This window comes from Dermacentor albipictus, chromosome 1, assembly GCF_038994185.2.
Source record: "Dermacentor albipictus isolate Rhodes 1998 colony chromosome 1, USDA_Dalb.pri_finalv2, whole genome shotgun sequence".
Taxonomy (NCBI): Eukaryota; Metazoa; Arthropoda; class Arachnida; order Ixodida; family Ixodidae; genus Dermacentor; species Dermacentor albipictus.
The window spans coordinates 515343269-515368623 of record NC_091821.1 but is presented as its reverse complement, the minus strand read 5'-3'; the positions used below and the strand labels follow the sequence as shown (position 1 = coordinate 515368623).

The 25355-nt window shown below is 46.5% G+C and overlaps 1 protein-coding gene across 6 annotated transcripts in view; it reads right to left on the bottom strand.

The window, feature by feature from the left end:
- LOC135905979 (dual oxidase maturation factor 1-like) overlaps positions 1-25355 on the bottom strand; it is a 248988-nt gene that overhangs the window by 26099 nt on the left and 197534 nt on the right. For 5 of the 6 annotated variants that reach the window (XM_065437128.2, XM_065437127.2, XM_065437126.2 and 2 more), the window contains 2 exons: positions 6391-6616; positions 1488-1785 (listed from right to left, as the gene is read on the bottom strand). In XM_065437128.2, the coding sequence (XP_065293200.1) occupies positions 1488-1785; positions 6391-6616 (524 nt within the window). The remainder of the gene's footprint in view (positions 1-1487; positions 1786-6390; positions 6617-25355) is intronic. The other variant, XM_065437131.2, reaches the window with a different exon arrangement.

The window sequence follows — 25355 nt, the reverse complement described above, 5'->3', positions numbered from 1 at the left end:
CGCTTGCGACATGCCTTTGATTTTTAAAATCTTAGCGCAAGTTACGCGGGATACCCTCTATAAGGAAATGGTGGTAAGCGTGTCAGCTGCCTTTCCTTGGCGCGGCATCAAAAAGAACTATAATTTGTTTCCAGTTCACTGGACACGTGGATCAACTAACTGCGCAATCTTCTGTATAATGATATGTGCCTGATACGCAGTGCGTGTAAAATAGCCGGTCAATTGAGATAAGCACTAGTTGGAAGTTTAGCGCCCATCCTGTCGTTTGTGGACTTGTTGTGTTCGTCCATAGCGCTGGTTTAAGAACGGTGTGTGGATGAACGAACTCGCCCAAATTAAGGTGTTGTTGCATATGACAAAATCGGGAACCTGGAACTAAGCTTAACTTTCCAAACAGAAATGCTTCAAAACACCTAATTGAAATGCCTGAAAAGGTTGTGGCAAAATGCTTAGCTGTGGGAAAAAAAATGCAATCATGCAGTTCACTGCAAAAGAGTACGCATTTGGGCTGGTTGGTTCATGATTACGAGCAATAAAAACAGCGCTAAACGACGGGACGAGTGAAGGGACACAGATAACGGCGCTGTTGTCTGTGTCCCTTCACTCGTCCCGTCGTTTAGCGCTGTTTTTATTGCTCGCATTCAGTTCACCTCCCGCCGGTATTTAACAGAAAGGCTGCTGTGGCCTTTGGCATGCAAGGTTGCTTCTGGTTTCAGCTCTTCAGAATGCGATGTCTTTCTGTGTTTGAAGGAGCATTAAATACTTTTAGTGCCCTCTCATCATCTCTAAACCCCTAATAAACGGTATATTACTGGCTTTCAGATGTTAACACGAACCACCAGTGTTGGAACAGACATTTAACCTTAACTGGAAGCTCCACAATATTTTACAATACAATTCTAGGCCAACGCCTTCATATCTAGCCAGTTAACGGGTCAAATACTGATCACGATTCTGCCGCATAACGTTTGCTCGTGGTCAGAGGCAGGCGCGTTGACCAAAGAGCACGATTGTTAACCTGCAGGTAACGCACACCATCCAAGCCGCTAGAACTTATAGTGGACGGTAGCATGGACCCCTCAGCTGTCGAGATAAGCGAGAGGCGTTTGGAGTATCGGTGGAAAAAATGCAGAGAACATATTGATACGACCGGGTGCTTTAGACGCATATGTAGCGGTGCAATGTAGATAGACACGTTTTCGGGAAGAGAAAAATGGTTAAGGAGATGTGTACAAATGTGCCAGAATGGAAAGCGCGTATAGCTTACCAGAGTAACTCAAGAAGGCTTGATGACTGTTTGTCACAGTCTCGTTTCGACGGGGATGCCAATAAATCATCATCAAAATCATCATTGAGTGCTCGTGTCTCAGTGATGAATCCGATGCTGCAATATATATCACTCGCCACACTCACTGTTCAGTGCTGGCCACAATGTGGGCAGCGCACTGGTGGTAAACCCTTGGACAAAAAGCACGAGCACCACCCACCGACGACCAGCACCAGCCAGTAGTTCCAGCCGAGCGACAGGCGCAGGAAGCGTCCCTCGAGCGGGATGACGAGCGGCATGTCGGGCAGCAGGCTGCCGTACACCACCGCGGAGAGCACCATCAGCGCGCCGCTGAGCTGCGTGCAGTAGGCGCCGTAGCGGGGCACCGCGCACAGCAGCACGTCGGCGAGCAGCCAGGCGGCGAACGCGGCCCACAGGAAGAGCTGCGTCCAGTCGCCCGCGCGGCGGTACATGCGGCCCCACTGGAACCCGCCGGCGTCCTGCGTCCAGTACGACGGCTGCGAGACCACGTTTCGCCAGAAAAGACGTCACACCACGGGGGGGGGTGACAAAACATACACGCATGACAAGTGCAGCATTAGTGTGAATGATCAACTTACTAGGTAGATAGACAAGCGAAGCAGATTTGGTACACCAAATACTATATGTTATTGCCGTGTCCTTACTTGCATGATTTCTCATTTATGCAATCTATCCTGTAGAATATATGCTCGCCATATGTGTGTGTTCCATTCGAATAAAGTCGTCAAAGTAATCGCTTTAAGTCTCTTCATTCTGCGTTCGTCCCTTCATCGGTCGTGTTTAGTGGGCAAGCCTAAACCATGTAAGACAAGTCCTGCGTTCTGCACCTTCAGGGAGGCATTTTCACGGTCGCGGTAATTTTGTGCGTCATGCGTTGAAACGGTAGGAGAATCAGCAATGCTACCAATGGGGTCACTTAGTGCAGCTTTTGCTCACAGCTGTCTTGCACCGCCCTTTTACGCAGAAAAAACGCAAGTGTGGGATGAAGGCACAATACAGGTACTATCGTACATTTCTGTGAGGCTTCAGAAGGTGCCACCTCAAATAATTGGAAAGGTGCGATCTTTTTTCGCGGCACCCACTGCGCTCACTTTATTTAGGTTTTAAAGCGAAGCTGTAAGCCTCTAGTTGATCACAATTTCTCGCGGCGCGTCCTCTCAAAAAAAAAAAAGAAAACCTTCACCTTGCCTCTCCCTCATCACAAGCTAAACAGAGCACAGCCAACCACCCTTCGCCTATTGGACAAACACGAGCTCCTCACTAACACGTTACCACAGGATCTATTCAGACATCTACTCTAGTAACACTTGCAAGATCTGTAAGACTCAGGCAGCATCCCTTCCCCACATGCTAAGGCAATGTAAACTCCAATACCCGACAATTAATGCTGTGACAGACCCTCTCGTCGAGATGGCACGCTGGCCTGCGCAGCTTCCACCTCGACGACCAACCCTGGGCTACCCAACAAGCCTTCGAGGCGGCGAAGAGGCAAGACCTCGATTTCCCCACGTGGGAGGCCTAAACCCAGCCAACTATACTGCTGGTTTACATAAAAGTTTGTTCCTCCTCCCCCTTCAGCGATTGAAGCGAAAAGTGCGCATATTCTTTGGTCTCACGCATACAGCATAGAGCGCAGCATTCATTTCGATAAAGAACAAGCGCAAAAGAACCATCCAGACCACATCGTTGATAAGGCGCTCCTGATAACAATGCAAAGCACGTAGCGCTTCTCGCACAAGTTTCCCGGTAAAGATTACTGTTGCAGAAGTTGCAGCGGTGACGGTAGCTTTCGACATGGGTAGTGACGTCACTATAGCCTCTCCTATATAAAAGAACCAGCTTAGCAAATGATTTCAATGTTGGCGCAGCACCTCTATTGGTACCGATCATCATCATCATCATCATCATCATCATCATCATCATCATCATCAGTCTATTCTATGTCCACTACAGGACGAAGGCCTCTCCCTGTTAGAGGTATGCAACGCATAGTTAGCAGTCCAAAAGAGCTGCGTGAATACGAAGAGCGCCAACAAAAAAAAACGGCGATACGACAACCGGCGGTGCGCTGCGATAATTACCATTACTACCATTGCTCTAACTTACTATTGCTACCATTACTCTAGAGCAATAAAGCATTGCATGCCCCCTTCAGCAGTTGTAGTGGTGGTTTTGAACAGCTTCGCTTGACATCCGCTTTCGCAGGTCCAGGATGACGAATCAAGTTTTATTTCTTGAAATGAAAAGTTAAGCGCTGCTCTCAAAAAGAAATATTTATTTAGATAATCCACAAAACTTATCGACTATCACCAAGTGAAAAAAAAAAAAGACGCAGGCCCAAATTATGGGCTTTAACGTGCCTAAACAACGATATGATTACGAGGCACGCCGTAGTGACGGACTCCGGAAATTTTGACCACTGGGAGTTCTTTAACGTGCGCCTAAATCTAAGTACAAAAGAATCAGGTTTGAAACTGTATATCCAAACAATGAAAACGATATCACAATTCTGTAAACTACACCTCTGCGATTCTGAAGCGATAAAAACATTATCTATTATGCATTTTTCTTAAATATGTCACGTGTGAGGGTGTGATATGAATTGGACTTTCGCACAACCATATAGACAGTGTAAGTTTTCCCTATAAGCTGTAACTTTACATACCACTCCTGTGCATTTTAAATACAAGACTGACTTTTATGCCTGGGGTATCTGTTGTGGGTGCGGAATTGCGAATTTGTAGATTTGTGCTGAAGTGTTACAGATTTTTCAAAATATTTACAAACAACTAGAGCCACTAAATTACTATTCTGCGCACTTCTTACAGTCGATAAAGGTTACCTCTTCAATGCCACTGAAATGGTTTCAGCATTTTTCTACCGAGAACATTTCTGTCTTTCACACACACTTTAACAGCTTCCTCTTAAGCGTAGAAGACATGCAAGAAACGGAAAGAACGGTGGTTCAAACCTTTGCGAGTCTTCTAATCTTGCATCTTCATCAACTGTGTCTGTCGTAGTAGTTCCCGGCCCATACAGTGCTCTGAATTCGGGATCGTTCAATAAACGTCGTTTATGCTTTTCCAGAGAATAGAAAAAGTCGTAACATCATCTTTGAGTGAGTTTCGGCGCTTTGATATGCTTATATATTTTTTTTAACTTTTAAATAATTGTTTTTGTCTCACTGCAACTTTCCTATGTAAAAACTTGTCTCATACAAAACTACTCGTCCGTTCCGCTGTCCTCTTCGTTGTGCAAGGTCACTTGTTCATGATCTGAGTGACATTTTAAACATTCACAAATATGTATGCGAGGTTCTTAGCTACTGGTCAGCCTGTACTGTCTGCGCTTGTCACGCTATGACCAGAAAAATAATTATGCTACTTTCTCTGATTGCAATACGTACGCAAAATCAGCTACGTGTTCAGCAAAGCGCAGTAGCTTTGCTCTGCTTTTCTGAAGCAATTCACGACGCAATTTGCGAGGTTAGCTTGGTCAAAATTTTTTCCACTCGCGGTAGTTTATGGGCACGGTTTTAACTGCACCGCATACTCATGCTGCATGTCGAGTATTTCTGAAATTGCATGTTTATTGAACTGACAGCCTCGCAATAGCTTCGCACTTAAGAGGAAGCTTTAGCTTGGGTGCTCCTCTCCAAATATACTTAAAAGGAGAATTCATTTTTCTCGGAAACGACTGCACCAAATTTGACGAGGTTTCTTGCATTTAGAAGACAAGCTTGGAATGTAGTAGCTGTTGGTATAAAAACTTTTATTTAGGTTGACAATATTTATAAACAAATAGCAAAATCGTAATTTTTAGAAAACGAAACTATTAAGTCTACAACTCTAACTCAGCAAGAAAACATGATATAACAATTCTGTCAATTGAATTTGATAGTTCATCTGAAGCGGACGATATTGATATGTTACAATTGAATCGAAATATATTCAGTAATATAACGTAACGAATTCACGTAAGATGTAAATTCGCCTATCAAAACTGTCCCCCTTGAGTGATACAATAAATTCCGTTTACAGAACCGAGATATTTGTTCTTGAAGCAGAACTATTAATTTTTAAACTTCGTGCGTCTATTTCGTTTTTCAAACATGCGAATTCTTTAAAGTTTGTTCAACAAAATTCAAGCCGTACATCAAACTTCCGCTTTCAACAGTCATTAGAATTTAGTTTTCTCTCTCAAATGCAACAAATTTCATTATTATCGGTATAGGGGTTATCTGAGAAAAGCGTTTTTGCGTTTTACATGTATTTGAATAGGCCGCATCGGAGTTGGGCCCGAGCTAAAGCTTCCTCTTAAGCGCTGCGAGAACGCTACATAACTTGGTGTGTGAAAAAAGTGAGGGCGAAAGGGGCACGTGCCGAATAAATTGGAGCTGCTTTGCTTAGAAGGACACTGCACCAAATCAGTTCAGACTAATGAATTATGCCTGCATAACTACGCTGTCGTTAATTGTCCTGTAACAAGTTGATTACTATTAGAGAAAAATGAAGCCCGGGCTCGAATTCCTTGAATCACGCGCCGCAACTAGAGGGCCGTTAGGTCAGCGTGTTTTCTGAATTTTGAAGTACTTTGTCGTAATTGTGTCGTGGTGCTGCAACGCAAGTTCTCAAAACTCGCCTAATTCAGTATTTTTCTCTTTCTAATACATTGTATTCAACGATCTGCAGTAAGAATAAAGCTAACTGAAGCGCCGCCGATAGCGTAAAAATTGGTGAAGCCACGGCGAGATAGTGTGCAAACTTGAAGGCGCCGTCGCCACCCGTGTCTCCCATGCCAAGTAGCCCACAAAGAACTAGGCTCAGCCCACCTATAGCCAACGGGGCAGTGCGCTACCAGTTGACGCTGCGGACCGGCGACGCCCTTATTTAGGGCGCGTATCGAAAATCTCAAACTAGAGATAGCAGAGCAATTGCGCTGACTCAATCGCTAGTATAGTGGTGCATAGACACAGATCGATTTAGTAGAAATCGCTCGTTCTCACCAAAGTCGAGTTGTTGACCGCGAAACACACTGTAGCGCGTTGAAGGACGCAAGGCGCCAATCCTGAACGCGCTCACCTGACTCAAGTAGTCCAGCACCGTGAGGATGGGGAAAGGCAGGCCCTTGACAAGCGCCTCGTGGTATTCCTTGCGCAGCGATGTTGGCTTCGGCCACGCAAACTCTTCGTTGAAGCGAATGTCGGCGCTGCTGTTGCTTCCGGCTTCGACCGCGTACGTCACGTTCACCGAGTACAGACCGACGTGCACGCCCAGCAGCGCGGGAAGCCGTTCCGCCGAGAAGGACCTGTGCAGAAGTGGACACTCTGAGAAGGACATTGGGCCACATTGCGCAGAAAACGTCTAGTCTGCTCTTCCCACTAGTTCGGTAGCTCGCCTGATGAGGCCAGCGATGCACCACTCGGAACACGGCTTAGCAGCTACGGTGTTGCGCTGCTACAGGCACGAGGTCGTGAGATCAAATCCCTGCCGCGGCGGTCACTTTCCGATAGGGGCGAAATGCACAAACGCTCGTTTTACGTACGTTGGGGGCCCGGTAAAGATCTCCTGGCGGTCAAAATTAATCCGGAGTCACCCACTATGGCGTGAATCATATTCAAACCGTGGTTTCAGCCGGTAACACCCCAAAATTCAGTTCAGTTCTGCATTCGGAGGCTTCGTATTCACAGCTGTGATCATTAAATGGAAGCTGAAAGGTTTTCAAAAAAAAAAGATGAGTGAACATCAGTACATAATGGTTTTCAACCCCCCGAATTCGAATATCGTATCGAAATTGAGCGAAAAAAAGCGCAAATACATTTTATTTCGACGAGAAGTGCAGCAGCGGACACGCCCAGCTCGCGCGCCTCCTTTCCGCCTGTGATTGGTCGGGTGCCCCGTGACGTCGACTCTAGTAACCGACCGCTGCCGGTACATGAAGCGCGGTGCCAGGTAGTTTGGCGCTGTTTTTCTGAGACGGTAATGGAAAATTTAGAGACCGCGTTTTTCTGAGGAGTTCGGCGTTACTCCCTACATGTACGAGCCGATTGCGAAGAGCCAGCCTCTCGAAGAAGCAAACGATGCTGGCGCGAGCAGTGCTTTCGACGCGAACGAAAGCAAAGTCTTGAGATCTCCTCGTGTTGGAAATGCTCTTTGGAGAGTATGTTTTTTTCAAAGCGATCTAGTGATCTCGCCGATCTTCCGCTGATCTAGTGAGCTTGTTTCCGGTCAAACAACTGTAGTGTTGTGTTCCTGCATGCCTCCTCGTGGAACGTAAGCGGGGATGCCATCGTCGGCAATCTACAAAGACTGTTTAAACGCGTGAAAAGCTTCCCGGTTCATGCAGTACGTGTAGTGACCTTCATCTGTTGACTACCACGTTGACTACCAGTCACCTTGATTACCACTCACGTTGACTACCACGCACGTTGACTACCACTCTACATACACGCAGACGCACCAACAAAGGAATGCAGGGTCGATCGAAGCAGATTACGATGGCAGGCACGCAGAAACAAGCGCGGTCAGGCACGGTCGCGGACGCTGCGAAGGAACGAAACACTAGAGTTGACGTCACAACGCGGCGGTTTCCGGTCTCCGCTCGCATCGTCAGCGTCAGCGGCAGCGCGCGGCATTCGACGGGGGGTGGAGCCACAGGGCAGTTTCAACCGACGATTACCTACATTTCACGATTACCTTTAAACCGACGATTACCAAATTTTACCTACATGGTTTATAAGGTACCCGCATTCGTATATGAGCGTCTTATTGAATTCGACAGACTCTTCAGCTTCCCTTCAAACATTTTTCGAAAGGGTTACTGCACGCAGCCTTTTGAACACGCAATGCTGTAATCGTTATGGATACTAACATTGTTTGTAACCATAGGTAACTTTTTGCTGCAGATGTATCATGAGCCTCCTTCGTCCAGTAAATTCAAAGCACGTCGCGTGCGCTCAGACTCAAAGCAGTTATCAATACTCAGTGCCTCTGCAGTTTGCTAAAAATTAAAAAAAAATATGCTGTTTCACTCGAAAGGCGGAGCACTGATAGCGATAGCGAAGTACTAAACAACTACGCGAAATAAATTTCCTAGTTTTATTTGGCATACAAATTGCAGTAAGCTTTTGATTAGTAAACAAAGTAGGCATTCTCGAAGCGTAATTTAATTTGGCAGATCTCCACTGGGTGTCGGCACCTATAGAAGTGACAACGTAAGCCAACTCTAGCGACAGCTGCCTTATGAATAGTCCGCTTTAAGCTAGAGATAGTGTATTCTATGAGAGGAACGCCTGCTCCGGTTAGGACATAATTGCGTTGTGTTCTGTCGCCCACTTTTTTTTTTTGCTTGTACATCTTGCGCAGCACTCTAAGCGAACTGCACGGTGATTTTCGCTCCGGCATGCACGCACCACTACCCATTCCTAGAATGTCATGCAAATTGCTGCCCTCGCAAAACAACCTGCCACTCCCCAGTGTGTTGCCGTGAGTAAAGGCGGAACTAAGCAACCGTCGCTGTGGCGTGTGCGACAGCCTGCAATTTTGACGAAGATGCGCCAGGGCCGCGGGGTATTCCACCCGACCGCGAGTAGGTCGAGTGAAATCCGGAACGCGCAGCTTTCCAAGGTCGCCGCCCAACCGTCTTCATCGCCACCGCTGCGACTGCATCCGTTCTCATCGCTGTTGCCGCCCCAACGTGAAACACGCCATCACGCCCATTGTTCAGCGTTGACAGGTTGCTCGGTATCGCAAGATAATGCCTATCGTTCTAAGGTCACAACTACACGATAGTATAAGCACGCGACACTTTAGACACATGACTGCCGATAAAAAAAGTGTGTGGGTGAAACATTACTTTTAATTAAACTCAATTCATGTTTTTTTTCTAGAAGGTCTTATAGGCATATAGCCACTCAAGGTGGCTGGAAACATTGGCCGTTTACGTCCCGCCAGCTACCGGGCGCCACCGGGCGTCTCGTCATACAGCGCCTCTGTGCCTCAGAAGCGGCAGGTCGGCCGTACAAGAAGCACCGCCGCCTGCAGCAGTGTTTCGCCGAGCATTGCGTCGCGCTATGCCGCGACCGAACGAACGACGCTCTCCGTGGCGCGCCACCAGGGTCCGCATAATTTTTAAACATATTGCACAATTATTTGCGCATATTGCGCAAATAATTTTAAAACATATTGCACAAGAAGCCATCGGTGATCTTACCGATGTAAGCGAATAGCTATACGTTTGTAGAAAGCTACTGGCTTCATTAAAGGTGCGCAAATGTTGAATACGATTATTTGTTGCAATGTTCAGGAAGTGCTTGTCCTTCGATAGCGTGATTTCGCATGGAACGTAGCCCCTAATGAGCGCATCGATAGCGGTCATACATGTACACGCCGTCACGTTGTCTCCCACCGCCGAGGACGCGCTGGCGCGCAACCGGTGCTCAGCAAGTGTGTGATTCAGCTTTCATTCCTTGCTGAAAAGTGTCATTACTACCACTGTTATAAGTGTCTCTGTGCCGTTTCAGCGCGGTTATATGCACATGGCGTGATTATTATTTATGCTGTATGTGTTGCTTGTGACATACGATGTGCCATGCACTGTAAACATATTTACAACCTTAAGGGATTTTTCTTGTCGTACTGGTAACACTTTTCCCGTTAGGGCCTTCCAACAATTTATGGAGGCTGACAACGGAGCTCTAAATAGACGTGTGATGATAAAAGACTTAATTGAAAGCTATGTAGTCATTCTGGTAGCCTTGGGCACACAGAAATATCCGACACGAGAGTCTCATATCCATCCCTGTGAAATTATCCTGTTAGATATTTCTGTTAACATTTTCAGGACAAAGGAAAGCGTGACACAAGAGAGGCGTTTGCGCTAAGCACTAATACCTTGCAATACCCACTAGCCCCCCGTACAAAAAAAATTCTTGAGAAGGCGTTGAAATATTGTTGGTCAATGTTGAGTTTCTTATTGAGGAATTATTGAGAGTATGTTGGAGAATTGTTGGGTTGAGTGTTGAGCACTCTTGAATATTGGTTACTGAAATCGATTTGAAACACCATTGGGTACCTCAATGTTGAATAATTGTTAAGTTACCATTGAAAGTCCATTGTGCTTAGACGGCCCGTTGTGTTCGTTTTGTTGAATGGTTGTTGAGTTACCATTGTTACTGCGTTGAACTAACGTTGTGGTAGTTCTGTTGACCTGTTGTTGAGTTATTATTGCCACAGCATTGAAAAGTATATCGTGCCACAGTTGAGATGCCATTGACATTTCAGAAGTCGCCATTGAAATATGATTGACGTTTCGTTGGGCTAGTGTATTTTTATTCATATATTGAAATTGGTTCGCTGTTCACACTTGCATGCCCCGGTGCCTGCTCATAACTTTCCCAAACACAAACAAAATCAAAGGAGAGACTGATCAACTTGAAGTACCTTTATTTACACTAAAGATGTGTGCACGTGAAACATTATTACAGTACATAAGGCACCACTACACCGAACCTGGAGACAAAGGCTCGTACCTACAGCACTCTAGCAGTGTAAATACATCTGAAAAAACATATACATATGAATCCAATCAAAACGATCATTGTGCTCTTCACTTTCGACTTAAGTTTATGACTAGAAGGCAAAGCGACTCAAAAGACAGGGCTTAAGCATACTCTTGCAACAACCAACTTTGAACACATGAACACTTGGAGCTGCTTGCATGTGAATACACAAAAGACATCTGAATATGTTACATTAAAATGTTGCGCACACTAACACATCACAGGAAGAGCTACGGCTGACTGTGAGAAGGCAAAATAACCAACTTGAAACGAATGACTTCACTAAATATATACAACCTTTAGCACACGTCTTTTACCGTGATTAAAATTTAATGAAGTACCAAAGTAGACTTGCCTGAGCTTTGTCTTCGAGATATATATATTTTCATGTTGCCCAATTATTTTATAAAATAACATCACTCAACTTAGCTATTATTTGACGAGACATCATTTAGAAAGTTGTCGGGCATGATGAACACCTGAATCGTGTTTCTGACAAGCCAGGATTGCTTTCTTCAGAAATAAACTTGTAAAGGCTTTGTGTAATGAAAGCAGCTTATCTCCCTGGTACAAGTCAAGAACAAACAGTACGCCATTTGATTATGTTAATTAGGGGTACAGAGGAGTTCGTTAGTGGCATTTCCTCAATTTAGTGAGCTCATTTTCAGGTAATATTTCTGGACTTGCACAAAGCTAATTAAAGCACTTCTTGGGGCCTTTTTTCCTATACCCAGCAACTAAGTGCTACCTCAGTCAATAAAGAGATAAGGAAAGGCTAATACCTTGAACGATAAGAGAAAAAAATTATTTAGCACAGAAAATTGGTAGTAACACATGGCTAACACAATTCCAAACAGCCAAATAAATGGTCACCTGCACTTTCAGTATCAAGCACCCCAGAAATAGTCTTACAGTATGAGAAAAGGTTCCAATGACTCGACAGCCCGATTGCTGAGACAGTGACAAACGCAAATACATCATATACGAAACACCAATTACCTTAATTTCGCAGATAAAATGTTATTAAAATAGCACCAAAATTTTGCTGCATAAAATACATAAAGGTTGCATAAAAATTGGGACAAAGCAGTAACTGAAAGACAGAGGGAGCTACAGCGCACCCATGTTGAAAAAGATTACAAGGAAAATTTTATATATGCATATTTAAGTTTACAATTTTTGCTCCAACACATAGAAAAAGAACGCATGCACTTAGAGCATAAAAAGGTTCATGTGCCTGGAGAATGCAGCGCAGTACAAAGAAGCGTCATGAGAACCGAAAAACAGATCTTACTACGAATGCTTGCAACCTACAATCAGGCATGTGCCATGTCATGCCTTGAATGGATGAAATTCATAAATCTTACACACAAAGGAAGTTACCATCACTCTTATTGGCTTCCTGAGGGGACTCCTTGAAATTGAACTAGAAAAATGTACTCAGTGTCAAAAACAAAGAGAAGATAAGACCCTATAGCGTTCTTCCTGAAATGAACAGCGCCAATAACTTCATGCATCAATTCTATGGACACTTCGCCAATTCGGTGTACATTTATATTTCACAACCACCCAAACAGAGACGAGAAGGATGAATTAAGGTAGGAACACACATGAACGCTGACTCAAGTGGAAGTTTATTCGTAAAGACGAAGATTTTAAACACACTGGCCAACTTCACAAAGAAAAAGCCATGGATGCGCAGCATACACAGCCCGGCACAACAAAAAAGGACCGAAATACGTCCTGTAGAATAAACATGTGCGCCAAAAACTAACAAAAACATGAAAACTGAAAGGTTTCTCCTGTAAGCGATAGTAACGAGAAGTACTGTAGCAACTCTTTCCCACTAAGGGTCACAGAAATCTTGTTTATGAATATTTCTTCGTGATCAATAAATAATGCTTCCGTAAGTCCTTTTGTGTTCTGGTCTCTGTGATGAAAGAATCGTTCTTTCTGCTCTATACCGCAACACCAGAGGAGTTCCAGAAGCAATATTTATTGATCACAAACGAAACAATTGCGTAACCAATTGGTTATCTGTTGCCCTTAGTGGGAAAAAGTTGTTCTCAAATGAGTATTTCCCGTTGGGTAGTATCACTTATCGGACAAATCTTTCGCTTTTTCAATAGATTTGACCGATAGTTCTCGTTTTTCCCGCACGTTTATTCTACATGAGATGGCTTTTTCATATTTTTTTCTTGTCGCACGTGGCTGTTTCTGCCACGCACGCACGGATTTTTACCTTTGCCAAGTTGACCAGTGTGTTTAATACCTTTGTCATCAAAAGCAAACATTTAGTAGAGCTTGCGCTCGTGTGTGCTCCTACCTATTTCGTCCGCCTCTGTTCGTGCTGCTGTTTACAGTACCCACGTATCACTTGGTTAGGCTGGTAAACATTCTCACAAACAAAAGTAAATGCCTCCCCTCAAAAGGTAGCCCATCCTTTACTACTAAACGCCAGAGCAAATCGAAAGTAAGCCTTCACAGCGTCCATGCAGCAGCTGGTACACCACAGGGTAACACAAAAAATAGTTGAAAATCCCACTTGATGCGAGCTTGCTAGTGAATCAGCCACATATCAATGGGTGTCTCTTGCACGACGCCAAGGTGCTTTTGGCGTAGAACACTTTAGCATCTGGGAATTTACTGCATACGTAACCTGTGAGAAGGGAATGTGGACAGAAAATGAGATTGCGCGGATTAAGAATCTGCCACGCACTCCACATAACTACGCACGAAATAGTACACACTATACTGACAAGTAAAAATTTGGGACTCTTTACGAGTGCCATCGAGAAAAGGAACGAATGGGTTGCTACGGTAAATGTTAGCTAAAACACGCACAGCGATGTTTCACAGTGCGGAAAATATTCCCGGCTCTCTCGCAGAACCAAAGACCACGCGACAGTGCATAACCCATACCAAACAGATATCGAATCTTTTGGTAGAAGTCCAGTAGAAGGGATGACCTAAACATACGCCGAGAGCGATGCGAGCGTGAGCGTGCCTGTGCGAGTGAGAACATGTACCGCTTCTTTGAAGCTAGCCGCGCTCCGGCGTGGCTCCGATCATCCCGCGTGATTTGTGTGCAGAACGTCGCGTACACTCTCTTGCGTTGCGCGGTAGCGTCCGTTCAGTGAGCTAGCTTCATGCACGCGTCATTCTTCACCGCGCAAACGGTACTCGAGTGCGACGCTTAGCTCGAGGCGACAACGCGCCGATTGGCGCTCCTTTCGCTTCTGGAAACAACCCATATTCGGATCGGTCCAACTCAAAGAGGCAGCAGAGAACGGTGGCATGTTTCGGTTATCGCTTATTAAAATTGTACAGTACGTCTTCAACGGCAAACCGCCACGCTAGATAAAGATGCTTACTGCGGTAGTTTTGGCGGTGATAGACAATAAGGTGAGCCCGTCGGCGCCTGTGTTCTTTGACCACGTCACCACACCTCTGTTCATTTGCGCTGTGTATCCATGTACAGTCACCGCGCGGAAGCTGTGACTAATCGGTTGGCCGTTCTCCGAAAATCCCAGAGAGGCGAAATATATTTCGCGGTGCGCCGCATCATTAGCCGCAACCTAAATCGAGGCGCGCTTAACCGCTACGGCACAAAAGGTGATCACACTAACCGTATGGTATACGATGAGCCACTACGGAAAAAAAAAATTCTGATGTTCCACGTGCCAAACCAACGATCTAACTATGAGGCACGTCGTAGTTGGGGGCTCCGTATTAATTTTGACTTCCTGGAAATTTTTATGTGCATACAATGCACAATGCACGAGCGTTTTTGCATTCCGCTCCTTTGGAATGCGGCCGCTGCAGGCATCGTATCCACGACCTCGATCCCCAAATTGCCACGGAGGCCGCCATAGTTACGAAATGCGTAAGCGTGAAGTGCAACACTGCCTTCCGGTACGAGTGTGGTACAAGCGTAGCACAGCTGCACACCTGCTGCACGATTATTTGTCGCGGTTCTCCTGAACTCGTAGTGCCTGCCTAAATACCTTGAAAGGCAGCGCGCCTCTCACGTTTCGGAACGCGATAACAAGCGCTTAGACGGCATACGTGAGCCCCCCGTGAAAAATGACGTGGCCACTGTACAAAATTATCACTGCGCAGAGAAGCCGATCCTTATGTTCCAATTGAGTTCTCTCATACAAATGAAGGAAACGTTATTAGACATGAACAAATGAAGCAATGCAATTTTACGCACATGGGGCGCCGCTGCCTCTTCGCCTACCATTGTTTCTGTTTCAAACGAAGTGACGGCGGCAGCGAGAGTTAGTATCGCGCGCATTTGCTCCGGGGCATGCGGTTTGCTTCAAGAAAGTGAACGGTGTGCTTAACATGTCACGCTCGTCAATGTCAAAATAGAAAAGAAGGCTACGTGACCAAGAAAACGAGATTACTTACCTATCTTCAGAAGTGCGGCTGCGACTGTTTCGGGGTGCCTTCTCTCCAACAGGCATCATGGCCTCTGCCGCGCAGCTCATCAAAACCGTCAGGCTCGCACATCAGTAGAAGACTAGTTGTTGGGTGAGCCAACCACTTCACCGGATAAACGTCCCACTTATCGTCGTTAAAGCATTCCACTAAAATGTGTGTCATGATGTCCGAAAAGAAAATACTTTCATCAAGAAGCACGAGGCGTGAACCATCGCACAACTGCAACCGAATAACTGAGTCCGAAAGCCGTTCACAGCTTCACATGGTTTCACTATCGTATTCAGTTATAAAAACCTTTCAAACACAAAATAACGGCACTTAAGAACCACTATATAATTAGCAATAATTTTTTATCAACTAACCTTCATAAATTATTAAGAACTACCTAATTTATAGCGTAAACAATAAATACCACGACCAAAAAATGCGACTACGAAACTAGCGGTAACCATGTGTACTGTTGCAAAAGTGTGCGCAAAACGAAGCTCGGTTGCGCCCGTTTGCGCGCACACATACACACCAAACGCAACCTTAACGTTTGTCGCGCCACCTAGAAATAAAAATTACTACTAGTTTCGCTATATTTACAAAAATAAAGCTTCTAAAATAGTTTGTAGCCTTTTTGCAGATGACGAGGTGACAAGTAAGGTACAATAAGAGTCCGTTACCTGTATTTCTTTCATTTCCCTTTGGTTTTCTTAACTGAACATACGAGACCTGCAGGCTTGGGAGAGTACGACCGTTCGGCGAGGCTCAAATAAATCGCGTGCTGCTTGCAAGGCGAGAAACGGGAGCAGCCGCAGATACAGCGATTAGCTGTGATACTGTTGCGGCTGTTGCTAAATCTGAAGCTCTTTGAAGTCAATGGTTATAGCGGCTGCGCGCTGCGATCTCAAAGCGCTTTCATTCTTTGATCTCTAGTACCACGGACATTGGACAAAAACTATATTTGCTTTACGGACAGAGGGTACGTCGCAGGAAATTCGAAGACCTCACCCGTGTATGTTTGAAGCGTGTGCGCGCTTGCATCCTACGGTTCCCACAGTGCGTCCGATGCTCGAAGGTAGCGTCGTCGCCTGTCGGCACCTGTCTTATATCGCCGGCCGCGCTGCCGCCGTGTCTACTTTTGGGGAACTCCACATGCGCGTAGTCACCGTGTTGGCAAGTGAGTTTCGCATTCTTCTGCTCCCCAAAACGTGCTCATTTCGGATCGTACCAATGGTTATGTCATCTAGTGTATGTTAAAACGACGATGGCATTTGTACACCGGCGAAGAAATAAATCGTTATGAACTTGGGCGGTCATGAATCTAGTCTAACGCTACAGTTTTTACGTAGCGAAAATGGCTACGAAAGTGGGGCGGTCCCGGAGATTGGCGCTTCAAAGCGCCAGCTGTAGCGACAGCACCAGGAAGTGGCACGCGGCGCACACGCCAAGCATTTCAGAGCTCACTGGCTTTCGAATGAGAGGAGTATGCGCGCGCTCGTGGCCTATTGGTTAGAGTACCGGGCTCGACGGCCGACGTTCGATTCCACCCCATCGGTCACACATAATTTTCTATTAATGAAAGCGAGGCGAAAGAAGAACCTACCTGCCGCAAAGTGACAGGAATGAGGTTGGAACGCATCGCAAAACATGTTTGGAATGTCTTCATATGCGAGTCCTAATTATTGTATACTGGACTCAACTGCTACACAACAAAAGAACAACAAGAAAAATCAACACAAATTACCCAATAAATTGTTTATTGAGAACACTCAACGGTAATATTGTTGTGCAAGGGTTGAGTGAACTCAATTGCTCTTGAAAATTTGTTGAAGTCAGTTGTTTCAACAATTCCCCAACAATATATCAATGGTTAATCAAAACTCATTTTTGTACGGGCCACCAGTCTGTTCGGTTAGATATTTTTGTGCGCCCAAGACTGCCAGAATGATTGGATAGTTGTTCGACTACGTCCTTTGTCATCGCACGTATATTTAGAGCTCCATTGTCGTCCTCTATGAATCTTACGCGCGAAGCCAGCTTGTGAAATGGGCGGCGTTTGTCTCAGGCCTTTTCAGTGTTTGTCATGCAGGGGTCTAGGAGCACCGAGAGACGATAGTGTCATGTGCGCTATAACCACCATACGCTCGCAAATCACGCGCGTGCACCATGTGAAACGTCACTGTAACTTTTTTGTAAGGGCCTAACCCTCGAGGTGGTACCCGTGCGACAAGAGCCTTAAAGGGAAGCTGAAGAGTCTGTCTAATTCAATAAGACGCTCATATACGGATGCGGGAACCTTATAAACCATGTAGGTAAAATTTGGGTTGTTTTTTTTTTAGTCAGGAGCGACGTAATCGTCGGTTGAAATTGCGCTGTAGCTCCACCCGCCGTCGAATGCCGCGCGCTTCTGCTGACGCTGACGATGCGAGCGGAGACCGGAAACCGCAGTGTTGTGACGTCAACTCTAGTGTTACGTTCCTTCGCAGCGTCCGCGACCGTGCCTGACCGCGCTTGTTTCTGCGTGGGTCCATCGTAATCGGCTTCGATCGACCCTGCATTCCTTTGTTGGTGCGTCTGCGTGTATGTAGAGTGGTAGTCAACGTGCGTGGTAGTCAACGTGAGTGGTAATCAACGTGACTGGTAGTCAACGTGGCAGTCAACAGATGAAGGTCACTACACGTACTGCATGAACCGGGAAGCTTTTCACGCGTTTAAACCGTCTTTGTAGATTGCCGACAGCTTTGGACAGCGCACAAATGCCGACGATGGCATCCCCGCTTACGTTCCACGAGGAGGCATGCAGGAACACAACACTACAGTTGTTTGACCGGAAACAAGCTCACTAGATCAGCGGAAGATCGGCGAGATCACTAGATCGCTTTGAAAAAAACATACTCTCCAAAGAGCATTTCCAACACGAGGAGATCCCAAGACTATGCTTTCGTTCGCGTCGAAAGCACTGCTCGCACCAGCATCGTTTGCTTCTTCGAGAGGCTGGCTCTTCGCAATCGGCTCGTACATGTAGGGAGTAACGCCGAACTCCTCAGAAAAACGCGGTCTCTAAATTTTCCATTACCGTCTCACAAAAACAGCGCCAAACTACCTGGCACCGCGCTTCATGTGTACCGGCAGCGGTCGGTTACTAGAGTTGACGTCACGGGGCGGCCGACCAATCACAGGCGGAAACGAGACGCGCGAGCTGGGCGTGTCCGCTGCTGCACTTCTCGTCGAAATAAAATATATTTGCGCTTTCTTTCGCTCAATTTCGATACGATATTCGAATTCGGAGGGTTGAAAACCATTATGTACACATGTTCACTCATTTTTTTGGAAAACCTTCAAGCTTCCCTTTAAGGATGTGAAAATTTTTACAGGGTAAAACTTGAATACATTGTGAAGAGTGCTATTCGGCATTGATCGGCATTTTATTTTCTTGTGTGTTTCAGCTTGTTTAACTCACGTGTACTGTTTTACAAAGCGAAGAGGAACATCCACCATCTCACATGACACTAAACTGTCTTGCGCAGACAGGTAAAAGTAACCTCAACACAAAAGCTTCGCTTCACATACATTCCACGTATCGGCAGAATGTGCATATTTTCTTTTGCCTTCACTTATGGCAATGCTTAAAGATGCGAATGAGGAGGCGGTTTGACGACGGCCGTCGTCATCGGCATGCTGGACACCAGTAAACGGCAACCCAGTTTTGACCTCGCTGGCAGTTGTAAAATGGGGAGCGGTACGTCATGCCACAATCATTCACAAACGGGAACTGGAGCATGCAGCTAGCCTGTATACTTCCAAAGGTGAAACATAGTTAACACGCTACGCATTCAAACAAGAGAAGCACAATAATTACCACGAGCAGACGGTGTTGATCGCAAAAGTAGGCATGTGGTTGTCGTGTTTCGTGTTTGCTTCTGAAGTACACCTTACCTAATCGCTTAAGCAGCAAAGCCGGCAAAAAAGGCCGTGCCGCCTCGCAATCATTTTCAATATATATGCTCTCATCGTTTCTCTGGGCTAGGATAGCTTGCGAGATTCCCCACCGCCGCGCCACCTGTACACAGCTCAGCAAATTCGGCACCGGAGATCTTGTCCTTCTCCGTACGTGCCGCATTTTAGTCGCCACGGTAGCTTAGGTGGTGGTGAAAAACTTTATTGAAAGGGGGAAGGGTAAAGGGGGACGTGGGCTCAGGGATTGGGCTCAAGTAAGGCCTTGGGCCTGCTTGGCCTTCTCCGCCCAGTCCACCAGTTCAAGCTGTCGGGCGACGTCCGCGGAAATGAGCCAGGCTGTTCAGTCAGTCTCGCTGCTGACGGGGGGATGAGAGAACGGGAGCGAGGTGCAATCCCACATTATAAGTGAGTGTTCCTGTTTCTGAAGAGAGCCTACATTGGTCGCTTTTCTTGCCCCCTGTGATTTTGTTAAGCGGTAGCTTAGTGAATATGGTGTTGGACTGCTATGCACTAGGTGGCGGGATCGAATCCCGGCCATGGCGGTCGCATTTCCATGGGGGCCACATGCGAAAACACCCGTGCACTTAGATTTAAGTGCACGGTAAAGAGCCCCAGGCGGTCCAAATTTCTGGAGTCATTTAGTATATGGCGTAGCTCATAATAAAATCGCATGCTTTTTGCACGTAAAGTCCCATAAGTTTCTTCCGCATTTTGTTCACGTGCTTTCGTTGCACGTTGTATCGTCCACGTGCTGAATCTGTAACCATACTGTAAAAAGTGTCGGTTATTTTCAAGCATTTTTTCCTGTAACGATTACGCGACTATACCTGTACTGAGACTAAACAGCAAGATTACATTTATCAAGTCATGCGCACAGTCCAAAAAAGGAGAAAGAAAAGAACATCAAAAGGGTTAGTGTGCAATGCGTACAGCAAAAATAAGAGGGTGCGCAGTTTCTTCTGCCGTCTGCCGCGACAAGCCTGGGTGCCGCTGTAGCAGATGGTGCCAGAAGCGTTCTGCAGTGTCAGCTCTTGGGTGAACGACTTAGCGTGTAAGTGGTTGCTGCCACATAGGATTCTGTCTGCTACATCTGCCGAGCTGCTATAGTTCGGTATGTAAGCTTTGAGTTTGATGAAGACGAAGTGATTCTTGTAGAGACCATTGTTCTTTCGCGCTGCAGTATTTTTGGCTTTTTCCCGTGTTTTACTGGGAGACGCCGCTCCCATTGCCACGGCAATGGAAGTGGAGACGGTGAACGCCGACGCGACGTGAATACTTCGGCAGGAACCGGCCCGAGGAAGAGAAATTGCCCTCCAAGTCAAGCTGACAGCGATGGTACTGTGCTGTACTCCGGCTCAATCGACGACGCCTTAGATGGCGAAGGCTTCGAAAGAGTGGTACACCGGAAGGCCAAGAGAAGAAATATCAGCGGACGGTCTTCGTCAAGTGAGTCAACCGTAATGCCACAGCCAAGCCATCGGCGCACACAATTTTTTTTTTGTGCCGGACACACCTGCTGACAATCTCAACCGCGTTAGTAGACAATCGATTTCCGTTTCTCTGGAGACTCTTGTCCCAGGAGAAATCAAAGAGATCAGAATTAATAATCCAAAGAACGTACTGGCTATTCATGTCCACAACCGAAGCGCAATCAATGCGTTGAGGGCAGTAAAGCTCGTAGGCAACATCAATGTCCATTACCTCATTCGGCAGGACAACAAAACCATGCATGGTGTTCTTTATGATATTGACACATCGATTAGCGACAGCGACCTGCCCATTTTAGTCAAACCTGAGACAGATGGTTTTGCGTCACTGCAAGCTCGGCGCCTTGGCAATTCGACCTCTGTAAGGCTCGTGGTTTAAGGCGACTCTCTACCATCACATGTAAAGGTCGGCCACTTTCGGCACGCGGCAGAGCCTTTCGTACAGATAGATACCACTTCAGTGTAGAAGGTGCCCAAGAATTGGACACGTAAGTGCTGTCTGCCGAAATACAACGATATACCCACGATGTTCCGAACAGCACGACTTTGACACTTGCTGTGCAACGTAGCTCAAGTGCCCAACTCATGAAGGCTCGCACGCTGCCTCCTCAAAAGACTGTCCACGCCGAGAGGAAGAGCAGAGAATCTTGACAAAAATGGTCACAGACGGATCATCACACAGATATGCTTCTACTGCGATAAGGCGACACCGCTCCCGGAAACGAATGTCTACGAACTCCTCTTCCGGTTCAAGAGAGAAGTGTCGTCCGGCAACGCCACCTCCTGTTCCATCTGTCTCCAGTAAGAGTAGGAATTTAAGCGAAAAAATCAGCCATACAGTTCACGTTTCATTAGGTAAGGTGTGCCCAGCACTGCCGAAGACATGCCACATGCCAGAACCATATCGCATGACTCCCCACTTAAAGTCCAATGTCGCTTCAATAGACCAAATGCCAGACAATGATTCACAAGTAAGTGCTATGCTAAAATCACTCACGAATGTCATGCGTCTACTACTGAAAAACATGGACACTGCGCCTGCTCGTAGCGCATTGAAAGTACTGTACGCACAGACTCCAGTGCTTGAAAGCATCTTATAGCACTATGGCCTGCCCCTCGCTGCCCTTCCACAATGAAGTCAAGAAAGCATCTCTATCGCAGTGGAATGCCAGGGCTGTAAATCAAGAATTTCACATTTTACGCACGTTGTGTTCGAACACCGTTTTCCCATCCTCGTAATTTGCGAACCGAACGTGCATAACGTTATACGCAATTCTGGCTATGAGGCATTCATGTCCTCCACCTGTGGTGCTGTGAGCAAGGTAGTTGTATCTATTAGATGTGATCTGACATACGTGTCGCACCCAGTCCCGCATTATACGACGAGAAACAGTAGGTTTGTTTAATTGTAACAAGGAAGCTTACGTTCACTCTCGCCGCTGCTTACATTGGTCCTTCATGTCGCTTTGACCCTAAGCGACTGCAAGACGACCGGGGCCCTACGATTCTCACCGGAGATGTTAATGCTCACCATCCGCTTTGACGGAGCTTGAAGATGGACTCCAGCGGAAGGAGACTAGCATCCTTTACCACACAGCATGACCTTTACTGCCTCAACAATGGTAGTCCGACATCTTTACGAGGGCTTACACACAGCAGCCGCCTAGACTTCCCCTGGTTTCTCGACGTCTTGAAAGAAACGTGCAGTTCTTCCCAGACATCCAATCACATGGAAGCGACCACATTCCTACGTACCTGAACAGCAAGGGACAATTTAAGTGCTCTTCCACGACTCTCCCGCGAATTTACTGGTCGGCGTTTCGGTCACAGATGGAGAACGTATGCCAGCAAGAGAACCATCCTTGCCTGGAACACGAAATTCAAAAAGCCACGCAAGAGGCTACACGCGGTTTTCAGCCTTTCTTGAAATATGAATAAATTGAAGCTGAACTGCAGCGACTACGAGCGATTCTACGGCGGGCTAAAATGAGATAGAGGCGAACTAAATGCATCCATGATCTCAGAGAGGCAAGGCGGATGCAAAAGAAGATTCAACGCCACATTCATGCACTACAATCTCAAAGATGGAAACGTTTCAATGAGTTGTCGGATGCACGTCAGCGCTTATCTCAGATATGGAGAACCATCCGTGGACTTCGCGTATCACCCCAACAGCGTGTTCCTTTCAAATGTCTCGCTTTGCACCATGACGGCACAGAAATTGACATTGCTGAAAAATTTTGCTCAAGAGTTGCCAGCATGCAGCCCCAACGTGCACTTGCACCAATTGTCACTCCTGTCCCTCGGATTCCCGCATGGATGTAATGTTTCCTGTGGAGGAGCTTGAAGCGGCACTGGTGACTTGGATGCTCTTCGTCACCTGTGCCGGACGGCGTTACCTATGCGACGCTCGGTAATATTGGGAAGAAAGCGCGACTCATGCTGCTAAACCATTACAACGAGTCTTGGCGCAACGATTTGGTTCCACGTGAATGGAAATGCAGCTGCTTGGTTCCAATACACAAACCTTGTAAGTTAGCATTAGATTTGTCATCGTACCGCCCCATCGCTCTGGCCAGTTGAATAGACAAAATAATGGAAAGAATGATTTTGACGCGCCTTGAATGGTACCTGTAAAATTACAATGTGCACCCAGATGCTATGGCTGGCTTCCGACGTGGGGGCTTATCCATGGATAACGTCATTGATTTGGTGACGTTTGTTAAACATCAAAAACGTCTGAAATGACTCACTGCAGCATTATTCCTTGACATAAAAAGCACCTATGGTAATGCAGCCCGTTATGCCAATATAGAGACTCTGACTGAAGCCGGAATTGGTGGCCGCACTTTTCAGTGGCTGTGCAGTTATTTGACCGACAGGCATTTCATCGAGATGACCGAGGATAGTGCCACCACAGGCGGAGTATTGAGCCCGACGCTATTAAACCTAGTGCTCGTTGGCCTAGTCAGATGCTTGCCCAACACAGTTCGAGTATCGATATATGCCGACGACAGTTGCATTTGGGCGTCCGTTGTAACACGACTACAGGTACGAGCACGGCTCCAAAAGGCAGCTACGTTAACATCACTGTACTTCCAAAAACAAAACTTAGAGCTGTCTTTAGAGAACTGCTGCCTTGTTACATTCACTCGGAAGACAATGAAACGTAACTATGTAAGTGTCAATGGGCAAGTAATTGCGAAACGCACGGAAACACCGCATTTAAGGTTAATTATAGGCCGGGACTGATCAAGGAGCCTGCACTTTTCATACTTAAAGTAGAGGTTAGTGACAATAATACATCTCAAATTTCTCGGCAGAAAGTCACGGGGACCATCGATGCGGTCAATGCCACAGCTCTATAAGCCTTGTTCCTTGGTTTCGCAAGGTACAGCCTCCCTGTGCTTAGTAGCTCCTGCAAAACAAACCTGCGTGTACTCCAGGGACTACAAGCCCAAGCCCTAAGGACGTGTCTCGGTCTTGCGAAGTGTGCGTCTACAGAAGCAACGATTGTCATACCTCGAGATCACCCAATATCAACGCACTTTGTAACCGACGTCCTCAGGGCGCATATTCGGCACGTTGCCTGACTACCTGCTCACCCATCTTGCCGCTTTACCCGCAGAAAGGCCGCACACAGCTTTCAATCGTATAATTGTTGCCAATCGTTCGTCGTAGACATCGAACTACATGCCTGCAGCAAGACCATCCTAACCTTTATGGCGCCTGCACAAACCTGAAATACGCCTCACCATCACAGGAATCACGAGGAAAGGTAACATGCCGTCGTTTGCCCTGAAGCAGGTCACATTACGACTTTTACATAAGGTGTACAGTGGCCGCGCACATGTTTACATCGATTGCTGAGCCACACTTGGAAATTCAGCTGTCGCTGTGGTCATACCAACAAGATCCGTCAAAATACAGCTAAAAACGTCACATGTATCATCCACAGCTGCTGATCTTGTAGCCCTGCGTGCGGCTCTTCATTTAATTCAGGAGGAACCACCCCATACATGGTCAATCTTCTGCGATTACAAGGCAGCTCTACACAGTGTACTCTCAGCACTGCACCTAATCACATTAACAGCTCGTCGCAGAGATCAGACAAGTCCACCACCGCATAGTTGACGAAGGACACGATATATCAGTGGATGCCTAGTCACTGTGGCATACATGGCGATGATCGAGCAGGCACATGTGCCCTATCTGCCCATGGTGGTGTCAACTGCGTTGCCATTCCTCTTTCGAAAGCCGACTCAGCGGAAAAACTTTCCGTACTTGCACATGACCTAACATAAGCTCAATAGAATTAATCCGAGTTCACAAGTGCGCGCCTTCATACCCTGGAGCCTAATTTACAGCTCCGTATTCCACCCGAGCTTCCACGACGTAACCGCACCCTTCTGGTCCGTATGTGGCTTGGAGTAGCATTTTCAAATGCGTACTACTTTCTTATCGGATTGGCGAACTGCCCATTTGGTGACTTCTGTGGGTGCAGTGAAACAATCGCGTACCTTCTTTGTGAGTGTCCTCGCTTCAACCCTCAAAGAGCGGTCCTCTCAGCCACCCGAGACAAACTGGACAAGCGCCCAATAACAGA